This window comes from Chironomus tepperi, unplaced genomic scaffold, assembly GCF_022539635.2.
Source record: "Chironomus tepperi strain 1889 unplaced genomic scaffold, CSIRO-AGI_Ctep_v1 contig_93, whole genome shotgun sequence".
In the NCBI taxonomy this organism is placed as follows: Eukaryota; Metazoa; Arthropoda; class Insecta; order Diptera; family Chironomidae; genus Chironomus; species Chironomus tepperi.
This window is the reverse complement of record NW_027226215.1, coordinates 888861-910885: the sequence shown is the minus strand read 5'-3', so window position 1 is coordinate 910885 and position 22025 is coordinate 888861. Positions and strand designations below refer to the sequence as shown.

At 30.5% G+C, this 22025-nt stretch overlaps 3 protein-coding genes across 4 annotated transcripts in view; 1 reads left to right on the top strand and 2 right to left on the bottom strand.

Annotated features, from left to right (window-relative positions):
- The window catches only part of LOC139087050 (voltage-gated potassium channel subunit beta-2-like), a 31390-nt gene extending 22924 nt beyond the window's left edge, over positions 1 to 8466 (bottom strand). The window contains exon 1 of the mRNA XM_070635743.1: positions 8297 to 8466. The gene's annotated coding sequence lies outside the window, so the exon portion shown is untranslated. The remainder of the gene's footprint in view (positions 1 to 8296) is intronic.
- An 8778-nt stretch (positions 8467 to 17244) lies between these two features.
- On the top strand, positions 17245 to 18771 carry LOC139087008 (heat shock factor 2-binding protein-like). Of its 2 annotated transcripts, none has more exons than XM_070635696.1 (3): positions 17245 to 17523; positions 17580 to 18364; positions 18428 to 18771. In XM_070635696.1, the coding sequence occupies exons 1-3, from the start codon at positions 17256 to 17258 to the stop codon at positions 18539 to 18541; spliced, it is 1167 nt and encodes a 388-aa protein (XP_070491797.1). In that variant the 5' UTR covers positions 17245 to 17255; the 3' UTR covers positions 18542 to 18771. The 2 variants fall into 2 exon arrangements, with proteins under 2 accessions (XP_070491797.1, XP_070491798.1); XM_070635697.1 differs by having other exon boundaries at positions 17413 to 17479.
- On the bottom strand, positions 18373 to 20303 carry LOC139087007 (NF-kappa-B-repressing factor-like). Its single transcript, XM_070635695.1, has 3 exons — positions 20057 to 20303; positions 18977 to 20002; positions 18373 to 18734 (listed from the first exon to the last, which is right to left on the bottom strand). Exons 1-3 carry the CDS (start codon positions 20143 to 20145, stop codon positions 18545 to 18547), a joined length of 1305 nt encoding a protein of 434 aa, XP_070491796.1. The 5' UTR covers positions 20146 to 20303; the 3' UTR covers positions 18373 to 18544.
- Between the last annotated feature and the right edge of the window lie 1722 nt (positions 20304 to 22025).

The window sequence follows — 22025 nt, the reverse complement described above, 5'->3', positions numbered from 1 at the left end:
GGAGAGAAACAAGCTATTAATGATAAGTAAACGAAAAGTGATGTGACAAAATGATTATATACAAAAATAATGTTGAGAATTTTTTTTTTTTAGAATTTTATTTCTTTCTCAATTATTTCGCCTGAAGTAGCACGCTGAGATTTAGATATCTTGGAAAGTAGTAGAATATGAAACGAGAACAAAGACAATAAGATTTGTGAGAAGATGGAAGAAAAAATATCTCTGTAGAATCTTTTTATGAGGGTGTCGTTTTTCCCTTATAGCAAAGGAAGTGTAAAATAAGAATTTCAAGATGCAGTTTTGCATTGTAAATGAGTAAATTTGTGTGATTTGTCTTGCTGAATTGGAAGTTAGTGAGGATTTGGGAGAAATTTAATGTTCTTAGATTTAGTGATTTATGTTTTCAATTTCTCAGAAGAAAAACAGTGGAATAACAACACGGTTTAAAAGTTAAGCAAAAAACTGAAAATTGTTGCCATAAATTTTCCTTACTTTAGATGCACGATAAGGGATTTATAAATTTTTTAAAGAGAATGTCTCAATTTTCGTCATGATACAACTAAAAAGTTTAATTTTTTAAAGTTCAAAAACTAAATTTTCAAATTTTCTCTCAATTAAACCTAAAAATAGGTAAATAACATCAAAAACTAGCTTACTCACAAATAATTTACTCATTATTATAAGTTTCAACTCGCTAAAAGCTCTAAATATCTTAAAATTCGTCATTAAAAACTCCAGGTGGAAAAGTTCCTACACAATTTTTTTCAAATTTTTGAACGTCGTTAAATTGACAATCTAAGAAACTCTTGTAACGTTCATTTCTAATTCAAATTATATACACAGTTGAACACCCCTTTCTTATAAAATATCAATCTGTTTTTGAACCTTGATGAATAAACTTGAAAAAAACATCAAGAAACAAATCCGTAAGGAAGTCATTTCAAAATCAAACTACAATTATACAAATACAAAGATAATCTCGATAATATTGTTGTTATTTTAGAAACCCAAAACAAATTGTCTATCTTTATTTATGTCTCCCATTTACAGTGCAAATTCATGAATTTAATAATTCAAAAGTTCAATACACTCAATTCATTAAATGTACCAAGCAACAAAATGCACTCAATCATGATGTCTCCAAAGAGATTGTGTACCAGTTTATGAATCAAGTCATTGTGTTTGCAACAAAAAAACAGAAGCATATTCTCACAATTTACATTTCCTTTATAATGCGTCAAATTTTATCCAAGACAAAAGTTCATCAGTGCTTGAATGTCAATGTACAATCTACATAGTGTAAATTGAAAGAAACGGAAATCCTTTCGAATTAAATATACACTTGACTGTTCATATGTATTGCATGTTGATTTATGAGAATTTGTCAGAAGAATAAAGTTTTAATTAAATTCATGACAGCTCACGCACTTTTTGGGGTAATTTATCAGTAGCTTTCGACTAAGAGATTTCGCTTCCTTTTTTTTGCTGGTAAATTATGACAAATGGGTCGAGAAATGGGCTTCCTTTTTTTACTCAGTTTATTTGTGAGACAATAAGAAGGAGCTGTAAAATCTGTTTTTTTATAAAATTTATTCGCGTTCGCTTAAAGCTTTTTTCGGAGATAATTGTGAAAATATATTTATTGGATGGAAAAAATTCAAGGGACGGTAGCTTAAGGTTGGTGTTATGGTAAGTCAAATCGTAATAAGCTGTTTCTGTGCCGTCAGTGTAAATTCACGTCATACCGTTAATACGGCGGCACAAAAGTGACCTACAGAACACTATTTGCTGTTCGAGTGCACAAGGTAGAAGGTTTAAATGAGTATTCTGCCTCACTCCCCAACAGCCCCAAGTGATTTAGTAGGTTAAAGCACTTAAGCACACCATAGGGTGTAGGTTCGAATCCAACTTTGGTTGTAGTTGTAGTAGTAAGATCACTTTGAATAATTTCGAACTTAAAGTAGCTTTCAACTACATAACTGCTAATTACTGTAGTACTGCATCTTATAATCACTTCCAGACAATAGATCCCCAACCTCCATATTATGCAGAATACACTTCAGTTCCTTCAACCGCCTTTTTAAATTCTGTCACAAATAAAGCCACCTAAAATATGATCCATCGTTAGTCTCAAGAGTCCCAATCCCTTTTTCAACCGAAATTTGCGTCATAAATTTACAGATTTTAATGTTTTAAAAAACGACCCCCATAACAGTTTCAATCACTTGTCATGAAACTTTATTTCAATACCTTCTTTTTCTCTCGTTTTTGACATAATTTAAATTCATTGAAATTGCTCGAAAATCACGCAAAATTCATCCTTTTTTACTGCCTATCAACCTTATTAATATTCATCATGCATAACACATCAAAAATTTTTTGTATAATTATCATCATCGTCAATAAGATTGTTTGTCATGGATGTGATAGTAAAATTGTGAGCATGTGTGTGTAATTTATTGAATTTGTTTTTAGTAAATGACGTCATTTTTTTGGTATCAAACTTTAATGCCATACCATGTTATTTCTATGTCACTCAATTATTCTAATATGGTATAAAAATAGCAGCACGAGAAAATAAAAAAAGAAGGAGGCAAACAGTGAGCAACAAAACTGTTTCTTTTCCTTTCTTTGTTTTCACATCAATTATCGTCACAATGAAAATAATTTCCTGAACGAGCACAAAAAAAAAAAAAATTAACGTTGATTCATCGTAATTGCCTATTTCTTGTTCCACACTGTTTACATTATCCACCATTTGCCGCCATCATTTTATTTGTTTGTTATTGACTACTATGAACGTAATCGATCTATGTTATTTTACATTCAATCTACTAATTTTCACTTTTTTTTTTGGGTAATGATTTTATCTACAAAATGTCTTCAAATTGAAGCTTGACAGAATGTATAAAAAAAGTTTATTTTATATTGTTTCCCTTCATCCCCATAGCTGTATCGACTGTAAATCTGTCGCTCTGCATATCCTTTTTCTTCTTCCTGTTTTCTTAATATTGTTACATCAGTGAATTGTAAATACCCGCAAGGCTTTCGATACCTTTCTTTTTATATCCATGTTCTGTATTTAATTTATCTTGAGTTTCCTAATCTGTTACAATTTAGGATTTTGGTGTGTGTATGTTTGAGGAAATATGATTTGAATTATTAATTTAAGGAAATTGTGGAATAATTGATCTGGATTGTTAGCAGAATTGGTGGGAAGGAATCGTGATATGATTCATACAGTCCTAATAAGTGAATGTTTGGAAATTACGTGACAATTAGGAGTAAGGGAGGATTTGGAGTTTGTTATTGAGTTTAGAGAGCTTTAAGCTTAGGAGAAGGATGGAGGTTAGGTCGTGTATCTTAATTTGTTACAAGATGTTCCGTTATGAGTGGTGGGAGAAGTCTTAAAAGCCATACTTAGCGTTGCGTTGCGTAATTTCCGAAAGTTCCTTAACTGGAAATTGATACTCGATCGATTTTTCCTGTACTTAGCGTATTGAGAATTGAATAAATTGAGTGATTACACCCTCGAATCCGAGCTTCATAAAACCATAAAATCATTTTAAGGACATTATGACAGCAATAATGCATATTTTCACGAACCTTGTGAAAACATGATTTGGTTATGTTTTCGCATGAATATGCTAATTATTCAAGAATTTTTGAATGCAGAAATTATTTTAGTGTGAATTTTTTGAAGTGGCGAAAAGCTTCTGTGAATAATTTATAAAAATTCATGTCAATCGTCCATTCGTAAACCTTGAGTGCACCTTAGAATTTTATCAACCTTGAAACACGTTTAAATGTCAACATTTGCATTTTCCTGTGCTAATTTAATGATATTTTCATGTGAACTGTGAGTTGGAATTCAGGTATATCCCAAATATATGCAAAACTTGAGTTCATAAGGATTTTTATGCTAAAATGAATAATTCAAGATTTTTACTCAAAATATTGACAGAAATCCATCTACTGTGGGAAGTGAAATTTTCCCATGAAGCTACTCAGCTCATAAAACTATATTAGACTTATCATCATATTCGGTATAACCTTTTTCATCGGAAGCAATCAAATAATATCTACATGATTATTGCAAATCAATAAATGAATCGTAAAAATATGAGTGACATTTTGTTTCAAATCTTAAAATACATCCGACAGTTCTATAAATTATTGTGGGATCAATTCCATTTTTTTCTTCCTACTAAAAATACTACAAATCGTAAAATACGTTCATAAAATAATATTGTAATCGATATGAGAGTCATAATATCCTTGAGAAAATTTTTACAAGATGCCTTTTATGATATTGTAGATCTTTTTTGGATATTAAAGATATGTTGAATTTTTATTGCTGATTTATATTCAGTATTCAATATGATTTCTAATAATCGAGTATTGAGATTACAGGTGGAATAAATATTACGAATTTAACGGCTTTTTGATATTTAAATTTTAACGGGCATTCAAAATTTGAAATTTTTAAGTTCTAAACATCATCGATAGAGATAGTCACACTTGGAATTGGTAATTGGGAAGCGGTAGTCAGCGATAGAGCCAGCTTCAGGCACCGACTGAGGGAGGCCATGGATCAAACTTGATCTGTAGGGCCAGCGAAATAAGTAAGTAAACATCATTTTAAATTTTAAAAACCGTTTAGTTTTAAATTAAATTAATTTTGAGTCAACAATCCCTAAACTCTTATTTTCCTATTCTAGGGGTTATGTCAGTCAAATCAGATAGATGATTTATTGTCTTGCTGTCTACTTATTTTTATTAACAAGATATTCTTATTTGTTGAACGTCAAGAAATGAACATTTTGTGGCTGAGTGATATAATCAAATATAAAAAAAAATCAATTTGAATTCCTGTCTTTCCATTTTCTGAGAAGGCTGCATTATTGCATCACAAAACAAATTCATTGAATTAATTTCTTCTTCGTACAAAAATTCACACGGTCATGAAGAAGAGAAAAAAAGCAGGAATTTTCATTTTTATTATATTTCCATTTAAATTGTGCAGTGCTTCCTTATGCTGTATACGAGCGGAGTGAGCGAGCATACTATTTGAATGAAGTACATTGCGTTGAGAATGAAAACAGTAGAAAAATATCAAAAAAACTTTCAAGCACGCGCGAAGCTTGTTTTCCGTACGCAATTTTCCATTCATTTGACTTTGCAAGAAGCATTCAGCACGTATATTTATTAAAGGTTTTTTTTTGCTCTTTCACTTCCGCCTTCTATTCAATTATTAATTATTACTGAATAAATTTTCATCGTCAATTTAAAATACGTCACTTAAAATCACGTTCAACATTGAGGATTAATATGAAATATTCATATGACATGGCTTTGTCTGGCTGTTCATTCATAAAATTATGTATGATGTGTGTTATATAAATCCTCGTGACTTTATCAGGAATTGTCGGTGAGAAAATTGTGTGGAAAGTTTTTTTTTTTTTTTAATTAAATTTTTTATGTTTATTTTTCCAGCCAGACGAATGCTTTTCCGTCTTCCTTTATAATTGCCAGTGAGACAATGAATTAAATTATTTTTCGCTGGTTATGAAGTTTATTATTGTTAACATCAGATCGTAATTAAATTTATCCATTTCAATTTACATGAAAAGTAAAATAAAAAAATATGAAGAGAACTTCAAATAGTTTGAAAGTTCTATTAAGCCACGACTAAAAAAAATATGAAGGAAGAAGGAGAACAAAAAATGAATTAAAATAATTTCCAGTGCTCGCGGCAGCTTATGAATAATGCATGTAATTCTGAGTTTGTTTCTCCTCCTTTTTTCATGACTAACCATAACATGACATAATAAGATAATGTGTCAGTATCGACTAATGGAGTGGGCGCATTTTTAAAGCTAATTGATATTAAAATAGTTTTCTTGGAAATCATTAAATTTATTTTAAGCTTGAAAATTAATTGTAATATTTTTGAGGCTTTTCATCATGATTGTAACTAATTATTTCCCAGAACAAATCAGTGGGATGCTCATGGTTATCCATACAAAATAGCGTACGCTCATGATATTGAGTGAGTATCCTCATTAACACGCTCAATAAGGTGAGTATTCTCATTGTTTGTTAGGATTTACAATAATAAAGAAGATTCACTATGAGCAAGAGAAACAGGAAGAAAACAATTTTCTGATTATGCAATTCTGCCATCAATTAGTTACGAACGACACATCCTACGGTTTTAATTGAAGAGAAAAACAACTATGTTCATTCTGAATGGGGTAAATTGGATAAATAACAGTGATTTTAAAGCTTTCTCAGGACTTGAACACTTAAAGTAGCCAGACTTAAACATTTTGCACTTTAAGTTCTTAAGGAAAAGTTTGGAAATTACGTGACTTTGAAATTAGCGTTTATTAATCCCTTCCCAAAAAGTAACCCTTTCGCAAATCAACACTTTCCTCCGTGATACAACATATTTGACAGGGATTGAAGTTGATCATATTTTTTCGATAAATTTCTTGATCGGTTAAAAAAATTTCAATGAAAACTTTGTCGATCAAAAGTCGATAAAAATTTTATCGTTAAAATTTGTCGACAAATTTATCGAAATATTTTTTTTTATCGGAAAATTTATTTTTTACCGATTTTTTCAAAAAAAATCTTTGTTTACATTTTTTTGTGAGAAAATTATTAAGTAAATAAATTTAGTCGATTTGGATACAAATGAAGACTTTGCAATCTTACTGGAGCATGGATAATTGGAACAATAGTGAATAAAAAGCAAAATACGAGGTTTTTCGTTCGAATTTTAAGGAAAAAATTAACATTTGTTAATTTTGAGAATTTTCACTGTAAGTAATAGCAGAAGATGGAATTAAACAAAATAAGGAAGCGCAATTAATTAAAAAATAGAAGACCTAATCAAAAAATAAGTGATTTTGTACGGAAATTCAGCAATTCCATAATATTTCTGGATTTTTTCGGGCTTTATTTAATTAATACATTCTGTTAAAGACAAAAAAGTACTGACAATCATTTGTAGTCTTGTAAAATTCTCCATTTTATGTTCACGCAGTTGAAAATTTCTCAGTAAATTATTTGTCGATCAAAAAATTTTTATGTAATTTTTAATCGACAAATTTTCTTACTTGGTTTATTGATGAAAAATTTGTCGAAAAAAAAATTCGTGAATTTTTTTGATCGATAAATTTTTCGGTAAATTTTTTTTCAAATTTTGACCGTTATTTTTTATCGATCAAGTCGACTTCAACCCCTGATATTTGATAAACAATTCAGATTTTTACTTTAATTTCAGGTATCTTTGAAAAGCTTTGGCTTTAGCTAGGAGTCAAGTAAGATTCCAGTTTCCTAAACACCCTAAAATTCATAGTGGAATAAAAGGACATTATTGACACCAGAACGACAAATCGCTTAACAATATAAGACATCTTTTGAAATAAAACCTTTAACTATTCAGATTAAGAGCTGAACTAGGGTTTGAACTAATAATTGTTTAACGAGTTAGTGAACGCCAGACCTCTGGACTAAGTAGACCTACAGTTTATAGCGATATCAAAACCATTTACTTAGAACAAAACATTAAACTAGTGAACCAAAAAAATTACAATTTACGCTTGGGTATGCAATTCATTAGTTCGAATGTCAATCGACAATGATGACAATAGTAAATATTCGATTCAGAAAACAAAGTAATTTTAATAAAGCTATCCCGATTGACATACACTTGAATGGAATGTTGTCCATTCTGCAGTCAACTATATAGTTAATTTAAAACCAAGTGACATAAGGAAAGGAAATATTTGCAAAGACAAAGAACGTTTTGTCAAAGGCACTTTAAAGACAAAACACTTCAAAATTGTGCCAATTTAAAAGCACATCTCCATGATAACATTGCCAAAAAATTCTTATCTTTGATTAGAACTTATATGACCGTTTTTAAGACTTTCAGACCCTGGAGCCAACATTATAACATTTAATGGAATGTACTCTATAAAAACGTACAAGATCTTCTTGAAGTACTTCTAAGATATTCCTTATTGCATGAATAATTTAATGTCTGATAACATTTTATCCTAAATTCTTACATAAGCCTGTAGATTTTGACAGAAAAACTCCCAAGAATCCCTCAAAACCACCCAGTCAGTCATCCAAAATGCAAAAGCACTACTTTAATATTCATTCAAAAGAGCTAAGAAGAAGAAAAAAAATTAAAATTATGATGCATAATTAATTCACTGTGTGGCACATAACAAAAAAAGTGTCGACATTTGGCATAATCTCATTACAATATTTTTACCACTAATTTTCCACTGTTAATGAACTTTATATGTGCATATTTATATAAAAATAATTGATGAATTAATAAAATCACTTTTCTTTGTCTCCTTATGGCACTCTCAGAATAGTAAAAAGAAAATAGACACACTTTTTTCTCCTTTTTAAAGCAGTTCTTATTTTCTAGCTTTCTACCCCACACACGTTTACATTCTTCTTTTTATTTCTCGTCACAAGACTGAGAGAACTTTTTTTTTCTGCTTCTCTTCTAGAAATACCCCACCAAAAAAAGAAAAGCTTAATTGCACTAAAGAAAGTTTTATTGTAATTCGTTCAATTTACGGCCAGATTCTACGCGTGATTTTCACTTAGTCATAAAAATTTTTTCAAATTAAATATGGAATTTTAATGAAATAAAAAAATTCAATTGTGCTGATAACATTGATTTTTTTTTTCTATCTTTCTTTCTCACACAATTAATTCAATTTTGACTAGAGACCACGGATATGTTGTTCACGAGAGCTGATGATGGAAACTGAATGGAGGAAGCACACAAAAAAGGAAGAAAATGTAAAAATTTCTTTATATGAAAAATGAATGAAAAAAATATACATAAAAAAAGTTTTTGTTGGCTTTTTTTTTCTTCGTCGTCGGTGTGGAGAGATCTCATGAGAGCTTTTTGATGTTTTTACATGCGCATTAAGTTACTGGAAGTGCTTACGCTCGCGACTGGAATGTGCAATTGCCGCTTTTTATTTACATTCGGTGATTACTCCATGCGGGCGGATAGGATGCATTTTAATGGAGCTTTTCTTTAGAAAGCTGGCATGTGCGTATGGAAACTGCCGAATTGATTCATGTTCTTGATTAATTCTTTCAGAGAAATTGCTGAATTAAGTTTTTTTTTTTTGTGAAATTTTCTTAGAAGAGCTGCCGGCAGGAAATTGATTTAAATACAACAATGAAATTTTTGAGAGATTCCTAAACATTTTACTTAGTTTATAATAAAGAACTAAGTGTTGTTCTCTGGAAAATTAAATTGTAACTACCCAGAAGGAACAAGGTGAAGAAAATGCGAAAAATCTGACCTCTGGCCGACGTAAGCCTGACATGTGAAGTTTTAACCGAATCTGGCCCCAAGCCAGAAGCATTGTAGTCTTGAAGCATTGATAATATTTGCATATCCAAGTTTCCCTTGTTAGCAACCTTATTATTTTCCTTAATTCCTCCTTAAATAATTAACAATGTTGTTCATATTTTACAATAGTTTTGTACTGGATCTTCGGATACAATGAATTGTGTCAAATCGTTATTTCCTTTATTTAACTTTAAAAAACTTCTGTAGCTAAGAAATAAAGCAGGAATAAAATCTGTAACTTCATTGTTTATGTCTAGTCGCTTTCAAGGAACACAAGAAATTGACAATTTTAAACGTCAAGAAAACAGCTTTTATACACTTTTGAGAAAATATCTTCATTTAAACACCTGGCAAATATTATCAGCTGTTTGAGAAACTCGAAAAATTCACTACCATTTAGATTATCTTAATTGCTATAATTTAATTTTGTACATCCGCAGTGATTGATATTCTTTTTAAGGATAGGAAAATTAATGTACATATGTACAATTTATTAACAGGAGCATGGATTAATCTACTGTAATTTAAATAATTACAGGTTATGAAAATAATTCACTTAACAATGTAAAAGATGTTTATTGTTTGACGATTGTAAACAAAAAGGGTGTGCAACTATGTATGGAAGATGAAACCGTTGATTAGGTTTGCAGATCAAATTTAAATATCAAACGATCGTTAATTAACATGCAACATTGTATTGTGAAAAAATTGCTCTATTGTCATTAAATGGACTTTAATTGTTACTCGGACGAACCCGATGAATTCTATCGACCGCCTTGTTCCAACGTTTTATAACTTGTTTTGAGGGCAGCAGGACTTCGCGTTGCTTTATAAAAATTTCTCTCTTGTCAATTTCAAAGTTATTTCGATTCGTGATCTTTTTGTTCAAGTAGTAAACGACAAATTCGATTAAAAAGATATTGCATGCAATTGCATTACCAATCAGCATAATAAAGAATGCAATTCTCATATTTTGAAAATTAAGATAATCTTCCTCAGTCCTCCCGTCATTTTCGACTTTTATTTCAGAGCCAGAAATTACATTTTTCTGCCAATAGCCATAAATACCCGATTCTTTGAATGCCGAGATCATAAATTCAAATTCTTTTAAATAAAAGAAGTTTTTTTTGACCATATATCGTTGGTAGAACTCATTAAATATTAATTTATCAAATATCCGTTCATTTCCAATATAATTTCTAGGAGACTGTATGAAATAATCAGCATACTTGCAGCTGACGAGATATACAAGATTAGGATCAAAATTATTAGGTAGATTATTAGACACAGAATCATTTAAATCAACATAGTTCATAATAAGATCATCACGAATATTAGGAAGCTCGTTCACATATTCAAGACTTTTACGATAAAATGTATAAAATTTTGTGTTTGTTCTGTTAAGTTCCTCAAAACCGTAAGCTGATCTTACAGTAGATTTCGTAAGCATAAAGGATAAAATTATTGATTGATATGATGCAGTCAATATTATGGACATAAATGAGAAAGAAATTATCATGATTTTCTCCCTAAATGAGAATTTATGAAATGTTGTAATGCCAAGACTCAATGTCAATTGATAGACATCCAATATTATAGAATTCAGAGACTTTTCGCGATCTTTTACAATTGAGTAGAATTTTAAGCAAATGATAATCAAAGTTGTGGAAATTGCTATTAAAGTTATCGATTCTTTGTCGAACGGAACGATCAAGTTTTCAAAATTAGTAACAAGAATGTTCCTAGGTAGCAGAAAACATCCTCCATCCATCTCATTAAGCAAAATGTGTGTTATATAACCCAATTGATAATTTAAGCTTGTAAATAGACATATTTCACTTTTAGTTGCCAGACTAAGTAAGGCATCGTTAACTGATAACTTTGATGTATCTGTGTTGAAAATCCTGTATGGAACTCCGATTCTTTTACTAAATTCCTTGATGAAATTTCCTTCAGTTCCATAAATAGTTCCATTCTTCTGGTATGCTAATGGATATATGTCGAAATGTACAACACCGACGTAAGGCGATTTATACTCAACAAAAGCTTCTTTTACGTCCATAAATTTTTCATGATCAACTGGTGAGATTCCTAGACCCATTTTATTCGTGATTTTACTTCGTATGACCATCGTCCTTAATATTTCATAAGAGTTTGTTGGATTTATTAATATAAAGTAGGAATTAGTATATCTCTTCATTTCTAGTGCTGCATAAATGTATTGTAATCCTTCACCATTTCTGGTATCAAAAAACAAAATAATAAATTTTGTTAATAAATATGGAAACATCTTAGGGAAATAATTTCGAATAATATTATCATATCCATCATAAATGTCGTGCGCAAGTAATACAACAAAATCCGCGTTAATTACATGAGGCATTCTTGAGAAGGTGTACAACTCGTATGTGATGTTTACATTGTCATTGGTACTGAAATGTTCATGGATATCCTCAAAAAGGTATAGATGCTTGTTTGCTACCATCGAATATATAACAACATCTAGATGTCCATTATTCCTCTTAGCTTCATTGCTATTTATCATCATTTTCATTGTGGTTGCAAATATCTTTTCAAGTCCGTGATATTTTTCAGATATTCTGAACTTTTCCATCTGGACTTTCGATTCTGCTAAATACCAAAGAAGCATCAGTAAGAACGCAGACTTCAATTTCATTTTTATAGCTTTTCCTCTTGAGTTAAGCTTGGTAAAGTATTTAGAAGCTTTAAAATCCACTGCAATATTAAGACTGATTGGAATAGGAGAAATTTTTCGAATTAAATACTTTTTGAGTTAATAGCAGTTTATGATACACACTATCGGTGGTCTAGATAAAATGTCAATCAAAGATCAACTTAATACATTGTATCTAATTGCTCATTGTATTTATGGATCAATATTCAATTGAAAATAGATCAAAATTGATAGAATTTGATCTCTGTCTTGACATCTAATTGACATTCCCGAATTACTGTACTACGCCAAGTTACTTTTGGAGCACCAGGACGTCTATTCCCTTGTGGATTTCATCCAAGCGTGGTAAAACAAGTTTGTATTTCTATCCCACTTACGACACTTTCTCTAGTGATTTGGTTTCGAAACTTGTGACCTATCCAGCCATACCTGGTGAGGGGTAAAATCCCCGAAAAATATTATTCCCACAGCCCAGCGGGATAAAAACCCCGAAAACCGCAAATTTTTATATGTTCCCTGCGGGATAATATTCCCACTTAAAAATGTAGGTGGGATTATTATCCTGCCGGGAAAATATTAATCCCACATATATTTTCAAGTGGGATTTTTATCTTCCAGGAAGATAATATTTCCACTTACATTTCCAAGTGGGAATATTATCCTCGTGGACCACGATTAAAATCCTGGTTTAACTTAAATCCGGGAATTAAAAGAGTCCTTGTGGATAAAAATTCCACTTGTATTTTCAAGTGGGGTTTTTATCCTCAAAGATTTTCATGAAGATAAAAATTTCGCTAAAGTCGGTGGCTAAATGTTCGCTTATTTTAGCGAATATTGTAGTATTGTAGAAGGTTTAATTCCAGATTTAGTTCTTGGAAGTGACTTGGACTCAACTGGATCTTGTGTTTATGGTCGAAGAGACTAAGACTCTACGCGGAAGAATTATGTCAACAATACTATTTGATGGATAGGTAAGATAAGAAGGAAGTCAGAAAGGATTGAGGGGAACACTTGGCTGGAAAAGCGCAAGCTTCTGATGACTGTGGTAATATTAGCGGCACGGGAAAGATGCTCAAGCCATTTTTTGATTAGATTTGGTCCCTAGAGTAGTGCATAGAGGATTGGAAAGAGGGTCTCATCGTAAAGCTTTCTAAGAAAGTGGCCCCTAATATTACCACAGTCATCAGAAGCTTGCGCTTTTCCAGCCAAGTGTTCCCCTCAATCCTTTCTGACTTCCTTCTTATCTTACCTATCCATCAAATAGTATTGTTGACATAATTCTTCCGCGTAGAGTCTTAGTCTCTTCGACCATAAACACAAGATCCAGTTGAGTCCAAGTCACTTCCAAGAACTAAATCTGGAATTAAACCTTCTACAATACTACAATATTCGCTAAAATAAGCGAACATTTAGCCACCGACTTTAGCGAAATTTTTATCTTCATGAAAATCTTTGAGGATAAAAACCCCACTTGAAAATACAAGTGGAATTTTTATCCACAAGGACTCTTTTAATTCCCGGATTTAAGTTAAACCAGGATTTTAATCGTGGTCCACGAGGATAATATTCCCACTTGGAAATGTAAGTGGAAATATTATCTTCCTGGAAGATAAAAATCCCACTTGAAAATATATGTGGGATTAATATTTTCCCGGCAGGATAATAATCCCACCTACATTTTTAAGTGGGAATATTATCCCGCAGGGAACATATAAAAATTTGCGGTTTTCGGGGTTTTTATCCCGCTGGGCTGTGGGAATAATATTTTTCGGGGATTTTACCCCTCACCTATTTTGATGACGCACAAGCTCATACAAAGTCTGAGAATTACGTTTCAATTGCATAATAATTTATGAACATTAAAGGGAGCAAGAAGTCAACGTTCTAATTACTATGCATGTTGAAAATTCTCAAAACAAATCAAGTGTTTACAATAAAAAGTGTTGATTCCCATTAAACCGTTTTGAGAAATTGTAAAAATTATAACAAGTTCTAAGAATAAAAATGCATCTCATGATTCCCGCAAGTACAATTAGAAATTTAATTGCATCGCAATAATCCATCTTACAGTCAATTGATCAATTAAACTTATAACCATATACTTTCCATTACATCTGAATTGCCCGGCGTAAAATGCGCTAAATGTAATTTAATAGATATGTAACAGTACACAATAATAAATGTTTTATTCATTATAATTTTCATAGAAACCGAATGGTATGGATGAAGTCATGAAGAAAGAAATGGTGAGAGAACCGAGAGAAAAAAAAAAGTGAAAATGCGGCATAATAGATGTATTGTTTGAAACAGTTGGTTTTTACAATTGAAAACCGCATAGGAAATATTTAACTGACAATGAACTTTACATCTCACTTAACTTTTTCCTCCCTTTAATTTATTACTGTGCCAATGTAATGTGGCTTATGCTTTGACAAAATTTATTGTGTGTACAATTTTTGACTGTTTTTTTGTATGACAACCTGTTGAATAAAATTAGCTCGATTCATGTAAATTGCGTGACTTCATTTTAAACCCTCTTTTTTTTTAATTGCCTAAAACTAGACAAAAATTACGTGATATCAGGCACATTATAATTCGTAGATTAAAGATAATAGAAATTATGAGAACAATAATAATAATCGACTTTTGTAGAATGACAACTAGTCGCTCAATGTTAATGACGTTTAACGATAATCGATTTTTCATTATTTGTTATAGCCCATTCAAGCATGAAGCTAATTATAAAGGGTTTAATTTAGCGTAAATGACAATTTAAAGGTAAATTGATTTGTTTAATTTTGGAATTGAAGTATAAAGGTTTTGGGTTTGCTTTAGATTCAAACGTATTATATGATTAAGAAAATTAATCAATTGATTCGATGTCTAACTACACATCACTGTTTTAGCACAAATACACAACCCAGCGTTCATTGGTAACATCAAACTCCAACTAAATCCAAATTGCACTTAACATTTAGCGGTGTTGAGTCCGCAAATTGCTTGTTCTGAAGACAGACTACATGTCCTTTGACTTTCTAATGCTGACTGTCTTTCGGCCAGAATATCACAAAACCAAATGTCTATTGCTTCTGCAAAATTTATGCGTTTGAATGTCCTGAATTAAAATTACATAACAGTACCTGTAGAACCTGTATGAATACTTTACAAACACCTGTGATTCATTCGATATCTTCTTCTTAATTATTTATTCATTCACTAACAATATATGTTATGCTAACATTTCCTTATTTTTATATCCGCAAACGTTCAACTATTATCCATTTATTATTCATCTAAAGGATGACTTGGATTCCAAGTTTTTAAATATACTAGAACTCTCTATGTACGGTTGTGTAATCGACTTATTAAAAATGAAAGTACATCAAGAGTACAGTGGATGAATTATGGATTTTTTATGAATATTTTACACTTGCGTACCTTGGATATCCACAGACTTATTTACGCTTATTAAATATGCATTAAAAATTGAAAAGACTGTGAGCTATTAATCCATAAAGTTCCATGAAGAAATTGTTCAAAATTGTCCGTTAAGTACATACATTAAGTACTTATGTATATGAATAGTTTTACATATGTTCCGCACCCATTTCTCACCTTTTTTCCGTTAATTTTGACAATATTCATGAATCGCTTCACAGTCATAAAGTATGTAAATATGTGAATTAATAATTAACTCAACTTATTGCCATGTCAAAATTCATTTACCTACACGAAATTAACAGCAATCAAATGAAATCAATAAATTGATTCAATTATTTCGACTGAATAACTTGGTCAATAAAATGAAATTTCTATTTTTTATTGGTTAAATTCTTGTAATGACTGGTAATGACGTTGATGTTATTTTCACATCATGAATATAATTATTAGAATTAATATTTAGAGCTGGGAATACGATTTTGCCCAACGCTAGTGTCTACAGATATTCATGCTAATAATTGGTCGATTTTAAATTATTTTCATATTTTCTGGTGAATTATTCTATAGACTGAACCCTTTACTCCTCGATCAACAATATAAGTTGAGATTTGAATTAGTTTCTCTTTTTGCTTCTCTACAATCGATGACTGTACTTTCATACTGGTTTAAAATGTCAATGATTCTAGAGCCTATGATCGTTCTTTAAGACCATTCAACTTCAGTTAATAAGAATAATTTATTTATATAGATATTATGATGAATAAACCTCAGTTGTTATAATAAATTATCCCCATGGAAGAAATGTCAAATGGAATGAATTGACATCGAATGACTAAGTGCGATTTATTGCTAAAAGCTGTGGTTGAATTAATATATTTTTACTTTTAATAAGATTTCATTGAGAATCTCATTTACTGGAAGTGTTCAATGAAACTTCCTTGTATTATGTCATTTATAATTTACAGGACAATTGATTCATTAGAAATCCCCAAGTTTTAAAGCAAATTACTCACCCCATTCTCTTCATTTGTAATTGTTTAGCGCATTTTCAGCTGGTTTGCAGGATGAGGCACAAAATTTCGACGAATGAACCTAATAGAGTTTTTAATTGAAGCATTGGCTACATGCTATCAAATTATTCCGGTATCGATCACTTTTAAAACACAAAACTATCGCTAAACACTTTAATTAATGAATTTTTATTTTATAAGCAAAAACACGTGATTTTAAAGTTCAAATTTTTAACTTAAGATTTTAAAATTTTACTGTCCTACAAAATTTGAATTCTTAAAAACCGGTAATTTATGTAATTATTTATTTGTAAATAAATTCGCAATTATTTGCTGATCAAATACTAAACATTTTTACAAAAATGCGTTCTCACTAATTAAGACATACTATTTCTTTATTGTGTCTCTAACTCGTCCGTTCATCGTTCATATTCATTAATTATTTACAATGCAGCGATGATTGCCTCCAACCAATGTATATTTAACTAATTTATAAGCGAAGAAAAGAAAAATTCAATAAAATAAAGAGTGGACAACACACAAAGAAAATACTTTTAATAATAATACTGAACGAAACTTTTTAAAAATCCACGTTTTTCTGGTTCATATTTCAACGGTTGCTAGATTTTTAAAAATTATTTTGACGAAGAAAAATATTTGAATTTTTTCCGCAACATTTGAAAAAAGTTAATTAAAGATGATTAACAGTGAAATATGCGATTTAACAAACGAGGAAGAAGATTATCCAGGATTTATTATTGCTCAGACCAAGATTTTGAACAATGCATCAAAGGAAATACAAAGTTTGATAGAAAATATTGAAGGATTTTTCAACGAATTTTCCGAATATGTTGAAAAAAGAAAGAAAGAGGAAAATGACATAATTAAGGATTTTGAGCTTTATTGTAATCATCTAAATGAGTATGTTGATCATCTTCATGTTGAGATTACTACATTTGTTGATGGTAAGTTTATGATTTTACATAAAAATTTGTATTAATAACTAATAAAGTTTAATTAGTTTTAAAGGATTCTGAGAGGCAGCTATCAGAACATCAAAAGACTATTGATGAACAATTTCAACAACTTGAGGACCAAAAGAAAGAAAATATGAAGTTGAAACAAAAATTTGATGAACAGTTTAAATTGACAAATGACATTAAGGAACAACTTGAGATCCAGAAGAACGTAAATAACAATTTAAAAGAGAAGTATGACCAATTAAATGAGGAAAATACATTAAGTCTTACATACACAGCAGCAATTGGATCAGTTCTTTCAAAAATGTTATGGAAAACATCAAAAAATCAGGAAGCAATTCAAACGTATGTCGAAACTGGAACTTTAAACCAGTTCCTGAATCTTGTGAATAGGACAATAATTTCATTTGATACGACCTACAAGGACAACTTACCCGAAGTCGAGACATATGAGTTTCAATTCATACTTTCACTTCTTGGCATTTGCATCAATATCATGGCACAAAATATTGGACGTGAATTCGTGCTTGAACGTGACTTGGGAGACAGTTTAGTCAATAATATCATATTATACTTCGGAAACATACCAATGTCAACTATAGGCGGTCCATTACTTAAACGAATGATACTTATGATCCTGTACAACTTGACATTCACAAAACAAGGAACTTATTTGATTGAATCATGTGAAATGAGTGTCGGGAACATAATGAAATGCTTTGATTCACATCATACAGCAGAAATCCATTCAATTGCTATCTTTTTGATCCATCAACTGCTAAAGGATTCACAAACAAATGAGTTCCGTTTGAAAGTAAGAGAACAGGTAAATGCTTAATGTTCTATATCGTTTTATTAATTAATACCAGTTAATCTCAAATAATTTTAGCTATCACAGCATAAGGATGACTTTGAAAAGCTGATTAAAACTGCTGACAGTAAGACAAAGGAAGTCTGTACCCAATTATTCGAACAAATTTCGAATTTTAATGATGTTATGTAAATTTTACAGCAGATGCGGCTTAACTATCTTAACAAAAGGCGGTGGAATTAATTCATACTTTTCCTTCAAGTATTCATCGCCTTCAATCAATTTTTGACGTAAAACTTGCGGACTTATTGGAGACGATACTACTAAATGTCGTGAACCACTTTTTCCATAGCTTTTTGTTCGAAGATTCAAATAAAGCGCCATTCTATTAAATAAGGGATATAAGAAAATATTTATGTTAAAGCTTGAACTATTAAGAGACTTAATAAAGACAATCAATGTCTGAAAACCATAAAATTTTAATTAAAACTGTTGAATTGTTTTGAAAACTTTTGTAAGGTTTTAGGTTTAAGAATTTGAAGGAATCTGTCCAAAACTGCAGTCATGCAATTATTGGATGAACCTCATGCTGCAGGTTTGGACGAATCATAGGAATTAGTCACTTACTGATGTATTACAGCTCGTTCTTCTTTAGTGAATTCGGACGACAATTTCAGGTCATATTCCAGTTGGCTTTGCTTAAAATTCTGCAGTAAATTCTGGAAATAGCTTTGATCAAATTTATCATTTTCACTGCCTAATCCCAGTCGTCCGATTTTTATTTCTAATTTGATATGGTCTAATATTCCAGTTCCATTAGGGTCCAATGATCCACCTTTCCAGCCTAATTTAGAAAGAAGCTTAAAGTCATGACTTTCTTCTTGTATTTGATTCGAATTTTCGTCAACTGGCTTATTTCCATTCTTCAATCGAATTGTGTAGCAGTTCTCTCGGAGAACTTTAAGAAATTGTCCATTGGCTGCTTTTAAAGCAAGTCTCTTGGATTCACCAGTTCCTTCAGCAATAATTTGGTCATTAAAAACATAGCTATATGTTGTCGTGTCTTCATTAAACTTGATGTTAAGCTTCCCAATCTTTTTCATGCAGGCAGTGGTTTTATTTAAGCAGTAATTGATGTCATTCTTATCGTCAATTTCAAAAACTATCACATTTCGTAGCAGAATCTTCAATTTCTTAGATTTTATGGATTCATCAATATTTAGAGATGGTCCAACCTGATTAGATTTCTGTACATAATTATCCCATTCAAATTTATCAATGGTACTCCAGCCGTTGGAATTAGGATTACTGTTCTTGTGATTTATGTCAATCTTAAAGAGTTTTGTAACTGGATGTTCCATTGTATGATAGTAATTAGGTCTAAAAGTCTTATTATCTTGAAAAGTTACTAGTGTTGTCTTATCATGTTCAGGTTGAATAGCTTTTTGGGCAGTTACGATTGTCTTTTTTAGTCTATTTTGCTTATTTTCACGATATTTCTGGATTTGTGGAACTTCATCAGACATTAATTTAATTTTGTCCATAATCTCAGCTGCATATTTACATCCAAGAAGCTCAATGTTCACAAACAGCTGTGCACAGCATAAGATTTCTTCCTCATCATCGATGTTATCCCAGTGATGTATCATAAAACTTAAAAATGTTTTGTAAAATTTATTAATCTCGTGATTATTAATTTAAACTTACGATTTCCTTAAGTGCCAACATTCTTCTGACTCGTATTCCTTGCGATACTCGTCAAAGTCTACGTAATCAGACTCCTGACTACTTTCCATGTTTTATTTAGTTATTATCAGCTTTTAGAATTTTGTCCATATCTCGTTTATTTAATTATTGATTGTGGTTATGAAATTATTTACTAATTTTCTTATCTAACGGATTTTTGGAATTCAAATTTGGATTATGGATGTCTGTAAGAAAATTACTTCGGTGATTCCACCGATTGGTTGAATTTTGAAAATTTTTACTTGAATAATCCGTGTTCTTTAAAATTTAATCATTTCCAAAATGACATTTAATTCAGTTGACACTTCAAGAATACCAGATAAACATCTTTATTTACTCACTTAATATCATAAACAGCATTCTAATCAAAGCAATTGCTGTTAATTAAGTTATAATTTTGATTTTAAAAATTTGTTTTCCCGCGGATTAGGAATTTCGTTACTTATACTTTTTTTCAACAATGAGAATTTTTAATAATTTTAGCTTAATAGCTTGGTTTTGAGCCCTAATAAGCACAACATAAGATGTATTAGATAAGGAACCATCGATTAGACTACCAAAGAAGCTTTAAAAGTGTTTAAATAGTCTATATTTTCGTTTTGAATGATGTCAAAAACAACAAATTCCACAAAAAAAGTATAAGTAACGGGCATAAAAATGGAAATATTTCCTTAATTAAAGTGTATTAAAGGTACTAGATGACATAAAACGATAGTAAATAGGTAAATACATGATATAAGGCATTAAAAAAGTAGTGAAAAAGTGAGTAAATTAAGAGAAATATCATTTTTTGTGAAAAAATTCATCGGTGGAATCACCGACTTATCAAATACACATCCAAATATCTTTAATTGCGTGAAGTTTTTGTATTGTTATTAATTAGTTTTATCAATAGATCTTTTTTAAACCATCAAAACTAATTTTCAGTCACAGAAATAGTGATAAATAAGTTAATTTTGCAAATGAAATATATACATTATTGATGTTAAATTTGTCTTCATTTTAAAGTTTACTAAATTAAATTTAGCATGTTAATGCAATTTTGTGATCAAAAAATGTTAAAGAATTTGGTTTACATTGAGAATAAATACACATGTATATTCTCAGCTGGACTTGCAAAGTGGAAGTGGTCAAAAACTCGATTACCAAATTTTACTCAAGCAAACATACAAGAAAGCAAGTTACGTAAAACGTAGTAAAACTAGTCGTTGTCTATTCGAAATCTCATGCGGTCAGTATAGCAATACTGAATCATAACTTATTATTAAAGAGAAATCTTGATTTATTTAATTTATATTTTTGATGAAAAATTTCCCAGAACTTCGTCCAAGTTTTCGATTAGGCATTTATATTGCGAAAGGAGCTTTCATTTGTGTTCATTGTGGATGCAAATTGAAATGGATTGTGCATGTTTTAATTCTATCATAGCTTTGCAAAGAAATCTAAATTTTCAAATATAACGACTTCTAGATTTTTAAAATGAAATTTTTGAACTTCTAGCTTGGAAATTTTGAACTTTTTCGCCTATTCAAATTCAAAAAGTTCGTTAATTATTAATGAATCAATAATTTTCACCTTTCAATTGCTCAAAGAGAATCAAATGCGTCACATCCTCTCTCAAATCAATTTTTCCAATAACTTCTTTATTAGTTTTGAAAGCTCTCGAACAAATAAATTGTTAAGTACAAATAACATGAAGATAATTAAATTAGCTTAACAGCAATAACATTTTTCATCTGAAGCAAATGTTGAAAGAATTGAAAAATGTGGAAAAAAATAAAATAAGAGATTATTTTAATAAAAATAAAGAGAGAGCTACCAGGTGTGTGTATTGTGAGGGACGGCACATGCACAAGAAATTTTGTTGTTTATAATTTTTCACATTCGTGCCTCAACGATTTTTTTTCTTTCTTTTTCTTTGCTGCTTGGC